The following is a 12,513-nucleotide window of genomic DNA, read 5'->3' as shown; positions in this document are numbered from 1 at the left end:
CACGGCCATGGCTTCCTCGCCGCGCCGCCGGCCGCGCCCTACAGCTGCAGCGGCTTCGACCAGGCCGCCGCGGGCAGCCGCGTTAACGCACCCCGTGGCCGGAGCCGCGCCGCCACGCACCAACCCCATCGGGCGGGCGGGCCAACGCGGCCGGCCGGCCGGTGAGGCTCGTGGACGTTGGCGACACAGGAGGAGAGGGGACTGGGGAAGGGAGCTCGGGGAGGCGAGGGGCTGAGGGAGGTGCGACCAGCCGCCTTTGGGGAGGCATGAGAAGAGGGGAAGGGAGGTCGAGGAGGGGAGGGGCTGAGGGAGGCGCGCCCGGCCGCCTTGCCCTCTTCGCCATCGTGAAGAGTGTGGGAAAGGGGAGTGCGCTGGGCGCTGGCCGGCTGCTTGCGGGGTCGCGCTCAAGGTGCTCGTATCCCTCGCCGATGCCGACGCCAGAGCCGGCGCCACTTCTCGAGAGTAGCGTCTTCGCCGCCTCGCCGACACGAGCGTCGGCCTCCTCGGCCGCAAGGTAGTGCCGCAGCGGAGACTGGAGAGGCGTCGGGGACGAGGAAGAAGACTCCGGACGCGAAGATATTTACCGCTACAGTACTGTGCGGGTGGGGTGAATGTCAGCAGCAGATTCATCATCGAATACTGTAAAAATTTTTTGCTATCGTGGATAGCGTGAGAGGCTACCGAGCTGTGCACAATTGACCTATAGAAATGGACGGATCATTCCATTCGACGCCGACGAAAGAGACGGGACGGGACGCAATTTATTTTTCAACGCTTCGTTTCAGATCAGACTTGGGATGCATGTGCACGGGGTGCCCGGCTGCCGCCGAGCTTCGTTGGCCGGGGACCAAGTCATTGGCCTCCTGCACTCCTCCTCAGGACACGTGTCACGCTCTTGTCTTTCCAGTACAAGGTGATCGTTTATGCGTTTATTGTCACACTGGCCTGGCCAAGTTGCTCAAAAAAACAGCAGCCATTGCTCAACAAAAGTTGCACGCAACACATTGCAGACAGATGTTTGGGTTTGGATTGGGGTACCGTAGAATGTTTCATTGTTATTAGGTTTAAAAAATTCATCTCGTCCTAATCAGTTTAACTGTGTAATTAGTTATGTTCTTAACTATATTTAATGTTTCATGCATGTGTCCGAAAATCATTTAATGTTTTATGTATGTGTCTGAAAATTTGATGGGATTGTACTGCACAAACTTTTTTGCCAGGTGTTTAGTTCGCGAAAAAGTTTGCGTTTTGATACTGTAGCACATTTTGTTGTTATTTGAAAATTAATGTCCAATCATGGACTAATTAGGTTTAAAAGATTTGTCTCGTAAGAATTAGTTAAACTATGTAATTAGTTGTTTTTTCAACTACATTTAATACTCCATATATATGTTCGAAGATTTGATGTGACAGATACATTTAATACTCCATATATATGTTCGAAGATTTGACGTGACAGATACTGTAGGAAAAAATTTGAAAACTAAACACCACCTAAACGCGACCTTACTAGGATCGTTCCAATGGATCTGGCACAAGACTCGGATGAATCGATGAGGGAAAGCCGGCCGGCCCAGGCCCAGGCCCAGGCCCAGCCGGTTGAGATTTTCTGATGCGCGTCGCCGGCCCGTCGGTCGCGCCACATGCAAGCGTCGCCCGTGCCGCCCCGCCACCCCGGATCCAGCTGCTCCGTCGTCGTCCAGGTGGTGTCGTGTGGTCCTCCACCCTACGGGGGCTGACATTCAGGTCCCACCATACGTCCTGGCCCGCACGTCAGCCGAAGCACCCGTGCGCTTTCCTCCTCGTCGCTGATTGGCCGCAAGGAAGGGGCCAAGCCAACGCCAACCAACCAAACGACCGGCCGGCAACCGAGGCCGCAGCGGAGAATAGCAAGGGCCGCCACGACCGCACCAGCCAGCAAGCAAGAGAGGACGAGGCGCCGGCCGGCCCCCCATCCTGGTCCCGGCTCCCTCCTCTTCCCTTCAAATTTTGGAGTTGGAGGCGGGAGGGGAGGAAGGGATTCCGCTCGCTCTGCCGTCTGCCTGCCCCCATCCTCCTGCCCGCTAGCCGCCGCTACAGGGAGGGAGGATTGGGCTCGGATTCGGCGCCAGCGACGATGATGGAGGTGTCGGACAACGCCAAGGGCCTGGCGCTCGCCGTCGCCTCCAGCGCCTTCATCGGCGTCAGCTTCATCCTCAAGAAGATCGGCCTCCGCCGCGCCGCCAAGTGCGGCGCACGCGCAGGTACGTGCTACCGCACGCCCTGCCCTGCCCTGCCCTCCCAGGATTTGGTTTGCTAGGATCCGCCCGCGGCCCTCCAATCCTCTGACCGATCTGTTCGTTCCCCGGCCTACCGGTCATCCTGAACCTACATTGCGTTCCTCTGATATGATTTGCGCCAACGCACAGCTGTAACAGGCCAACCCGCCGGCCTGATCCGATGCGATTCAATTCTACTGTGCCGCCTGCTTTGGTCAATTCAGCGGGATGATTTGACGCCATGGCACTTGGATCCCAGCGATTACATACATCGCGACCTGAAAATGCCGTGGCGTGGCGGTCCACGATTTGACCTGAAAATGTCAGCGCGATTGGGGCGGCTGCGCTGATTCTAGATCTTGACAGAAGAGGCCGAGTCAGGCCAGAAACCTGTGGACATGATGAGCGTTTGGGTCGTCAGGTTGTCTCTGTCTTTTAGATGTGATTAAATTCGTGCGGATCGAGTTGCCTATATGGAGTCGATTCGATACTCCTACCTCTGATATTTCCTCTATCGCTGTGCTGACTGGTCGTTAATTATGTCTGGGTTTTTACTTGTTTCAATCTATCTTTTTTTAAAAAAAAAAACGGCAGGTAGGAGTTCTGCTGCTGAGCGTGTATTGTGTTTCATGGTCATCGTCCTTCAATTTCAGCTTACCAGAAAAAAAAACTAGACCTGTGGGGGGAGACCGCCCCCACGGCATTACACTAAGACGAAGACCTTCTCACGCAAGTCTAGAAAACCCCCGAACCCCTGCCCCACCCATACATAGTGGCCTGTTACCCGTGAGAAAGGCCGGACCCCAATTATGCTTTGGACATGGGACAAGCGAGGGAGTTTTTTTTCAATTTCAGCTTACCAGGCTCATCTCTTCTGCCTTACAGGTGGCGGAGGCTACACTTACCTTTCCGAGCCTCTGTGGTGGGCTGGAATGACCACAAGTAAGCACGTTCCACGTAAAATTTACTGTGTGAATTTAAACTTTAGCATCCAACTGATTTTCCTTAGTGTTGACCTTCGCAAGTGCTGCTTGGGGAGGTTGCAAACTTTGTTGCTTATATATTCGCGCCAGCTGTGCTTGTGACTCCTCTTGGAGCATTAAGCATAATAGTGAGGTGAATTTCCGTACAAAAGCTGATAGTCTATGCTGTCTTACAACCTTCTATGCTTGAGCTTGACATATGTTTTTCTTTCCTGAAATTGGGCAGTTCAGTGTTGGCACACTTTGTGCTGAAGGAGCGACTTGAGAAGCTCGGGGTCCTTGGCTGTGTATCGTGCATAGTAGGTTCAGTTGTTGTTGTTATGCATGCTCCGGAAGAGCATATGCCTAACTCTGTTAAAGAAATCTGGAACCTAGCTACTCAACCAGGTCGGTAATTGCACCCAATCGTACACAACTGTTAGTTGCAGCTGCATTTCTTAAAGACTCACTCCATAGTCCATACTCTGGTGGTGCCAACCATGGGCAGGATTTCTAGCATATGCAATGACAACAATGTTACTTGTGGGAACGCTAGTACTCTTCTTTGAACCTCGATATGGTCAGACTAATATCCTAGTATATCTGGGCATCTGCTCCTCAATGGGGTCGCTAACGGTAAGCGTGTTTTGAGTAGCAGATGCACAGTCTAACTCTAACTGCAGGAATATGTAGTTACTGAATTTTCTTACTTTGTAGGTTGTTAGCATCAAGGCCATCGGTGTTGCCATAAAGCTTACATTGGATGGAGTGAATCAGGCTGCTTATCCATACACGTGGTTTTTTCTTATGGTTGCAATTATCTGTGGGGTTTCTCAAATAAACTACCTCAACAAGGTATCCCCATCTTTTTCCTGTTATTTCACCAGTGATTATACTTCTGTATGCTGACAACTTAAAAGATTTGTTATCTGCAACGAGCTACAAGCTGATTTTCACTTGGTCTAGTATGTTTCTGATCATTGCAGGTATATCTCAGTTTTCGGGTTATGCTGACTTCCTTCTACTTTTGCAGGCATTGGATACATTTAATTTAGCTATTGTTTCTCCTATTTATTATGTAATGTTTACGACCCTTACAATAGTGGCGAGTGGAATTATGTTCAAGGTAAAAGCTAATCCTAATTGTTTAGTTAATTAAGCTGAACTGGGCCTTGTTTGCAACTTACTGGCTTGCTATAAAATTATGAATTGTAGGATTGGGCTGGTCAAAGCTTAAGTAGTATTGCTTCGGAATTATGTGGCCTAATAACAATTCTCTCTGGGACAATTTTGTTGCACACAGCAGAAGAGGGAGCCAACAATTCTGCAGGTTAGTCATTTAGCTCATTTTTTCTTTTCTTGTAAAATATATCATGCTTGAGTCGGTACGTCCCTTTGTTTGTCAAGAACTACTAAGCCTCCAATTTCATGAAAGAAACAGTAAAGTTTTCTAAGAGAGCGCAAAATTTTATGCCACCAAAAAGTTTGCTAAGATCTGTGCTTTATCAGTTAATAAATTTACGAAATTATTGCTTAATCAGTGACGGCCCTAAGTTAGCATTCATTTTCCTTGAAATTTTTATCAGATAAACATGCTCCACTTACTTTGCTGACCAGAAGCTTATTTGGACTGATGTTATTGATATCACAAGGTTTGAACTGAGCAAAACTTTCCCCTTGATTTCAGCTTTGTTGCCTTGGCCTTTGGATAAGGGATCCATATCATGGTGTATCAGCTTAAGCAGCGACAATCTACTGAAGAATGTCGAAGAGGACTACTTTGCAGCTCTGCAAAATTCACCTGCCCCAGTATGACAATACATTTGTTCTACTTTGGTTGTAGAAGAAACTGATAGACTTTGCAAAAAAAAAAAAGAAGAAGAAGAAGAAGAAGAAGAAGAAGAAGAAGAAGAAGAAGAAGAAGAAGAAGAAGAAGAAAGCGAATCACGGAGGGAACCTTGACAGTGCCAACATTCTGGCAGTTTTGGTTGAGGAGATTTCATCTGCCATTTTTCAAATTGTACATAGGAACCTGTAAATTTGTGAATTTTATTTTATATCCAGGATAGGATAAGACTTGTTAATCCCTTGTTCGTCCAAAGGCATGCCTGCATGTTGTAGTTTGTATAGATGTTTCGTCTTTAACTTAAGCTCAGTAGTGAAGATTGATGTATCCAGCTGTCGTCTGCATAGTATCACATATGCATTAAGTTTCGAACTGAATGGTTTCCCTATTAAGCTCAGAAGGGATGCAATGCCCTGCTGCATTTGCCCATTCAATGGCACCGAGGGATTGAATCCATGCACATGATTTTCTTATGGCCTACTGGTTTCCCAATTAGCTCAATTATTCAATGGAGTTTGTTGGTTGAGAAATGATTTTGGGGGTCAGCATGTTGAACTGAGGATTGAAGCATGTCTGGCGCCATCCACTGATAGGATTACGTTTGATGATCACTGCAACCATTATTTTCCGTGAAAATTGATGTTTATTCTCTTTTACTGCAAGTGTTACCTCCCTATGTAGTCAGATGAGGTGAAGTTCCTGACTCACTTCTGGACTTTAAACCTTGCCAAACTGGTGCTGGGAAGATGTCCTCAAGCTAGTTTCCCAAGCTAGTCCTACGGAAGTGAACATGGGTATTTGGCACTCAAAATTATAAGTAGAAGTAATGATGATGATAAAGACTTGGGGCACATATTAGCGCAAATCACCTGGTCATGCCTTGTTGAAAGTTGAAATTACAACTCCAAAATATGTCAGTCAAAGGCCTCTTAGCCTTAGATTTTTTTTCATCACATATATATAGTAGTAACGACTTGTTATATTTCAGAAAACATAATATGCATCATCCCCAACCGCGAGATACACATTTTTAGGACATGATGTATCGGACTTTTAACTCCAGCACATCTAAGGAAATGAATATCTGCATGAAGAATTTAGAGCCCTGGGAGCGGAGTTAAGGAAGCAGCATGAGTTATCCCACGGCATCTGCTGTGCCAGAAACTTGCACTGCTCACTCATCGGCTGGAGCTGTGCCTCCTTATCAACAATGCAAAGTAGCCTCACGTTCTCCTTCATCACCTTCTGCAGTTGAGCTTCTTTCTGTACTTTCAGCTCCTGCATTTCGGCTTCTTTTTGTGCTTTAATCTCGGCATCTATCTCAGCTTCGTCCATCCAAATGTTATACATGATCTGAAGAGACCTGTTCACAGAGCCAGCAAACTCAAATCACAAATTCCTCTGCTATGCCAAAAGATCCTCAATGGTCCTCCCTGCCTCCCTGATGGTGGTTCACCGCCTCCCTGCTACGATAAAAAACAATTAAAACTGGTTATTTAATGATGCAAACTATGTAAAGCAGATGTGTTTTCACTTATGGCAAAGAAGTTTCAACAGCTAATCTTAGCTAATCTGAGACACAAGTACATCACAGACCACAGTTTATTTGGAAATTAAATCACAACGCAGCACACATTGTTCCGGACTTCAGGCCAGAGGCCACATTACATGCTAAGAAATTGAAACGAACAGCCATCAGTTCAACTAAAGTATTACACAAGACTTCAAATTAACCAAGTGATGCAACACTCCAGTATCGACGCAGCTGTCGATCCATTGCACTACTTGTTGTCCCAGCAGATACCCGATACCTTTTTCAGCATTGTTAGGCCCCAATAACCCATTACCTTCTATTCCTCTTCACTTGTGCATGTGAACAAATTATAGCTCTATTTTCCACATGAGTAAAATGCATTGGGGTCCTTAAACTAGTTGACATATTCTGTTTAGGTCCATGAACTTCGAAAATGCATTTTTAGATCCACGATCTATTCAAGTGTGTCACTTGAGATCCAAAATGCCTTTGACCGGCGTCGACTGGTTACGTGAACAGCCACGTCTGATCCAACGTGGTTGTTGGCCGCCACGCGTGCTCAGCGCAACGCCACGGCCGCGCACGAGGGAGAGGGAAAAGGGGGAGGAAGCTGCCGCCTGACGAGGAGTCCGCGCCGCCCGCACCGCCAGAGCTCTGGGAGCCGCTCGGGTCCGCGCCGAGCCGCGCGCTGCCCACGCCGAGGCTGGAGCTCGCCGATCGCCCTGACGATGCGTGGCAGCTATCGCGGCGCAGTGCGGTGGCGGCCTCGCCGTTCCCGGTGATGGCGAGGTCCGGCGTGGTGCGCATGAGCATCGCGGCAACGGGGCGAAGCCCAATCTAGCGTTTTTGCGGCAGCGGCGTGAAGCAGAGCGAGCTGGCCGCACGCATGGCGGCGTGGCGGCGAGCGCGTCAACGACGAGTTGCGTTCCGGCGAGCCTACGGCCGGAGCGGCGCCTTTATCTATATGAAGAGCACTGGCATGGCAAGGCGAATACGGTGCGTGCAAAAAGGAAGAGGAAGGAGGTCGGAGCTATGCTGACGGCAGTGAGGCGTGGGGTCGCCAGAGCTCAGCCAGCGGCGGCGATGGCGAAATCGCTGATTAGGCGCTCACCTAGGCTCGGCTTCGGCTTCCGGTGGTGCACAGACATGGAGCAGGTGGTGGTGAAGCTCGATGGCGAGGAGAAGGAGAAAATTGTCGCGGCGGAGGCGGTTATCGCGGTGGTGCGGCAAGGAGCGGCGAGGAGGGAGCAGGGGATGGCGGCGCGGCCCCGTGGCGCGCGTGGTCGGAGGAGGGCGCGCCGGAGAAGGGATGAGGACGGAGGCCGGCGCAGCTCGCCGTCACCGCCGCGGAGCTTGAGGGGCGCGGAGCCGAGGAGAACTCGGCCGGGCCCCTGCTCCTCCGATACGCCGCCGTCGGGGAGGGAAAAGGCGTGGGGAGGGATGGGCCGGCGCCGTCGGGGGTGGGGCCCTGCTCGTCCGCCTCCGCAAGGCCCGCCGGCGCCGCTCCATCGGTGGCCACCTGTGCTGGGGCGAACTCAGCCATGGCGCGGGCCGCCCGGAACTCGAGCCCTCGCCGGCGCACGGAGGAGGGAGCGGTGGAGCTCAAGCCCTCCACCGTCGTTGCGCACTCCGCCGCCCGCCCCTGCTCCCCCACGCCTTCTCCCTACCCCAACAGCGGCGTATCGGAGGAGCAGGGGCCCCGGACGAGCTCTCCTCGGCTCCGCGCCCCTCAAGCTCCGCGACGGCGACGGCGAGCTGCGCCGGCCTCCGTCCTCCCCCCTTCTCCTGCGCTCGGCCGGTGAGGCTCACCATACCCCCACACCGGCGCCCGTTCGCCCTCCTCCTCGCTAGGGTTGGCAACGGGCACAGACCCGTCGGGTTTTGCCAACCCAAACCCGTACCCGTGAAGACAGAATGAAACCCGTTAAAAAACACATGCCCATCACGGGTTCACTTCTAAGCCCAAACCCGTGCCCGCTCGGGTCTCGGGTCGCCCACCCGCCCGTGCCCGTTAACAACAAGCACAGGCTGAGCCACTGAAGTAACCGTGCACCAGTAAAATGCTAGTTACATATAGGCGTAATGCATGCAACAAAAATGAAAATAACAGGACTGAGTGCATGACATTAGTTCACATACATTAACCCAACATTGAAACTACCAAGTTCGGATTTCAGACATTCAGTTATCAATTGTTCAACACTTCAACTCGTGATGAGTTCCTTGAATACTTGTTCCTTGCACCAAAAGGGGCACCACCACCTGAAACTCTTTAACATGCCCTTAAATTGCAAGTTCCTGCATTAGCACATACGACATAGTAATTAGTAATTTAATCTGAGAATAGTAAAGGAAAGGAAAAAATATTGGAAACACACCACATCATCACTAGACAAGACCAAAAGGTTGCGGTTAGGGAAAGGGCAGGTACCGCAGGAGAGTGAGGGGTAGGAGCCGGACGGCAACGCCGTGCAGAGGGACGCCGGACGACGATGCTATGCACAGCAGGACCGGGGCGGCGGGGGGCGGCTGTTGGCATGGGTGCGAACAGGACTGTAGGTGGCCGGGTTCGCCGGGACCGCGATGCACGCAGCACGTCCGCTCGGGGCTCGAGCGCTCGGCCGCAAATTGCGAGTTCGCCAGATGCGCCGCCGCTAGGGAGAAGGGGGCGGGGGAGAGACCAGGAGAGTGAGAAGGGTTTGGGTTTGAGGATGCCCGGCGGCCTTTTATTCGACGGTAAATGGGCCAGGCCGTTTGAGGCAATTTAAGGTGTTATGGGCTTTTATGAGATGCTTTTGCATATGCTAGACCGGGTTAAAAAAACCCATGGGTTTACGGGTTCGGGTATTGTAGTCCCAAACCCGAACCCGTGAACCCGATGGGTCTGAATTTTTGCCCATTAACAAATCCACGGGTTGAGAAGTTGACCCATACCTATATCCTAATAGAGTAAAAAACCATCGGGTTTCGGGTACTCATTGCCATCCTTACTCCTCGCCGGCCTCCGTCGGGCTGCCTCCTCGCCGCTGTTATGCGCCCTGTGCCCGACAGGTGAGGCTCACCGCACCACCGCACGACCCATGCGCGCGCCATCCCAGCCCCGCTCGCCTCCCTCGCCGCCTCGCCGCTCGGCGCCGGCCGAGCTGCGCCGTGCATGCCGTGCGCGGCCTTGGCACGCGCTGACCACGTAGGATCAGACGTGACTGTCCACGTAACCAGTCAACGCCGGTCAAAGGCATTTTGGACCTCAAGTGACACACTTGAATAGATCGTGGATCTAAAAATGCATTTTCGAAATTCATGAATCTAAACTAAACAGGTCAACTAGTTTACGGACCCCCAGTGCATTTTACTCTTTCCACATCATAATAATTCAAAATATTATGTTTCTACCTCACACCTATATTATTGATGATAGATATAATTTTCAGGGAAGCCAAACACAATGCATTCAGACAGCATCACGCTTGAGTGATCCACGTCCTATAGGTGTATGAAAACAATGCAAATTTGAGTCAAGGAAACCTATGTCGACCTGTAATTGCAAGTATCTATGCAGCTGGTACTTTGGCACCTTAGATCTTATGATTTCCAAGGGAGTGCTAAAAGAAGCAAGATAAGCTAAAAATAGATCAGTTCAAACCAGCTGCACCCAGACTTGAGTTTCAACCAGGCTCTTGTATGTCAGCTGCAGTGATTCTTTCAGATTTTTCCCAAGCACTTGACTTGCAATTAAAAAATTTTGCACCTATCTGTATATGTGCGTGCGCAAACAATCATAGAAATAAGTGAATCAAGCATCAGTATGTGCCCACATACGGTACAGCTCTAAGAACTTGTTAAACGGTGTGATCCAGAAAATAATTACACCTTAAGTTTGTCATTGCAAGACTGGAACAGCTCAAGCACTGATGTATATCATCGGCAAGTCAAAGTATAAAAGTACTGAACAATTCAGGCACTTGACGGCATAGTGATATACCTTGCTGGAATTTCGATGGTGGCCGGCACCGGGGAGCACACAGCAATTTGGGAGGGAGCAGAGATGCTGCAGCCGGCGTCGCCCTTGCCTTCCGGGCCGGCTTCCACGCTGCCTCCCTCCCCCTCTTCCGCCCGGGCCCATGCTGCGTGGGGAGTCCGGCCGGCCGCTCGGCGTCGAGCGTGGTAGCAGCGCCCGCCCCCTCCTGGAGCTCCTCCGCCGGCCTCCCGGAGGCCGCGTGCAGCGGAGCTGCCGGCGGCGTCGCCGTGCCGCGGGCGGGGACTGGCGCGGCGCCTGGAGCCGCCCCCCCCCCCCCCCCCCAAAAAAAAACCCCACGGGGGGTGGTGTTCGCCGAACCATTTTGGGCCGGCCCCAAGCGACTTGAGGCGGGCTTTGCCAAATCCCTGGCAGTTCTTTTCTGGTCTCTTCGGGCCAGACTCCCTAAAGGCCCAAACCAGGCCCCTTATCTACGTAGAGTAGTAGGCTGCCTCCTCTTAATGGAAGTTTTATAAAGAATTTTATATTATTAAATTCTAGAGTAAAATTAAAATACTTGAATAATAATTATACTTGTTAGTGTGTTTCAATTTAGCCATCGTGTTTTGAAAAGTGGCAAATTTTTGCCACTAAAGTCGCTTGACTCAGACGATCATTATCTCTCTGGGCATACACGTGGATGACGTGGTGTTCTACGTGGAGTTATTTTTGCAAATTACTCCCTCTTATTTGAGGCATCACAACAGCTCATAATTACCCCTATTCTCTAACATTACGGATAAGATCGAAACAGTCGTAATTTACCGGCAACTTACATTGCCGGCGGGTGTGACAGCGACCGAAGAGCAGCAGCTATGGGAAAACAAGAATGCTGGACCACATAGCTTCAGAGGGTTGAGATTATAGCTTACGTGACTCAAATAATTCAAATGATAGGGGAGCTATTCACACAAGAAAAAACTCCACTTGGACGCCACATCATCCAAATACGTATGGCTAGAAGGTAATGATGACTATCGCCCTGTTCGGATGTGTTGATTCGGCTGGGCTGGTGGCTGGGCTGGTCGCTGGCGCAGCTGGCAGACCTCTCCCGGTCCCACCGGCCAGCCACTCAAGCCCCAGCCAGCCGAACGAGCTGCATATCAATAGAGTCGAACAACTTTAGTAACCGGGATCTACACTTTTCAAAATATGATGACCTAATTGAATCACGCTAACAAGTATATATAATGGCTATTCATGTATTTTACTCTATATTTCATGTTGCATCATTAATTTTGCTAACATGATGAGGAGGAGGGATAAGGAGGAAGTTTATGGAATGAGAGCATTCATCCCGAGTTTGGTCACCTTCTGTCTCTCTCACTTTTAGCTTTTTTTTTGCGAGAAAGGATAGCATTACATTAACATGAAAACATGATCAAGTACGGTGCTTCCCCTTTTTGCAAAAGGGTCCCTACGAAATTTAGAAATTACAACCAAGACCCTCTTCTTCTTCCTTTGATCTTCCCAGTTGTGTTTCTTCTTCATCCGAGAAGCAGCACTCCAGCACGCAGCATCATCATCCGCGCCTCGCAACCAGACCAGGGAAGCGACATCAAATGGTAAACCGCATGAGATCCTCGGTGAAAGAACGTCGGTCGTCAATCTTCCCTGTCCAACAACCCAATCACGCCAACTCCCATGCGAACCAGAGCACCCCTGCATCAGATCGACCAAGAACAGCAACCCAAGAAGATGCAAAACGGTAAAGTTGGCATCACCACCGACGAGCAGCAGTAGCCCAGCAGCAAATCCGCATCGGCTCGCCAAGAAAGCATCGAAGCCAACCGACCGGAAGGGAAATCCGGCAGCCCGGAAAAAGCGGCTCCCGGGGGAGCACAAAAGATCCATCCCCAAGGCACGAGAATGGACCAGAGCTCTCAAACATTCACCTC

The 12,513-nt window shown here is 50.7% G+C and overlaps 1 protein-coding gene and 1 long non-coding RNA gene across 6 annotated transcripts; one reads left to right on the top strand and one right to left on the bottom strand.

Moving 5' to 3' along the window:
* The first annotated feature begins 1,876 nt into the window (after positions 1–1,876).
* On the top strand, positions 1,877–5,500 carry LOC120668828 (probable magnesium transporter NIPA6). Of its 4 annotated transcripts, none has more exons than XR_005672591.1 (10): positions 1,877–2,243; positions 3,144–3,200; positions 3,284–3,374; positions 3,468–3,628; positions 3,729–3,856; positions 3,938–4,075; positions 4,254–4,346; positions 4,436–4,550; positions 4,908–5,089; positions 5,133–5,500. XR_005672591.1 is itself a non-coding variant. In XM_039948619.1 (9 exons), exons 1-9 carry the CDS (start codon positions 2,117–2,119, stop codon positions 5,033–5,035), a joined length of 1,038 nt encoding a protein of 345 aa, XP_039804553.1. In that variant the 5' UTR covers positions 1,877–2,116; the 3' UTR covers positions 5,036–5,500. The 4 variants fall into 4 exon arrangements, 1 of the variants encoding a protein (XP_039804553.1); XR_005672592.1 differs by having other exon boundaries at positions 4,908–5,090; positions 5,130–5,500; XR_005672593.1 differs by having other exon boundaries at positions 4,908–5,092; positions 5,145–5,500.
* A 421-nt stretch (positions 5,501–5,921) lies between these two features.
* On the bottom strand, positions 5,922–10,884 carry LOC120668829. Of its 2 annotated transcripts, none has more exons than XR_005672594.1 (3): positions 10,583–10,884; positions 8,740–8,898; positions 5,922–6,532 (listed from the first exon to the last, which is right to left on the bottom strand). It is a non-coding gene; the product is annotated as an uncharacterized LOC120668829 (long non-coding RNA). The 2 variants fall into 2 exon arrangements; XR_005672595.1 differs by having other exon boundaries at positions 5,922–6,529.
* Positions 10,885–12,513: the final 1,629 nt, after the last annotated feature.

The sequence above is a fragment of the Panicum virgatum genome, chromosome 4N (assembly GCF_016808335.1).
Source record: "Panicum virgatum strain AP13 chromosome 4N, P.virgatum_v5, whole genome shotgun sequence".
NCBI classification, from domain to species: Eukaryota; Viridiplantae; Streptophyta; class Magnoliopsida; order Poales; family Poaceae; genus Panicum; species Panicum virgatum.
This window is presented reverse-complemented; position numbering and strand designations above follow the sequence as displayed.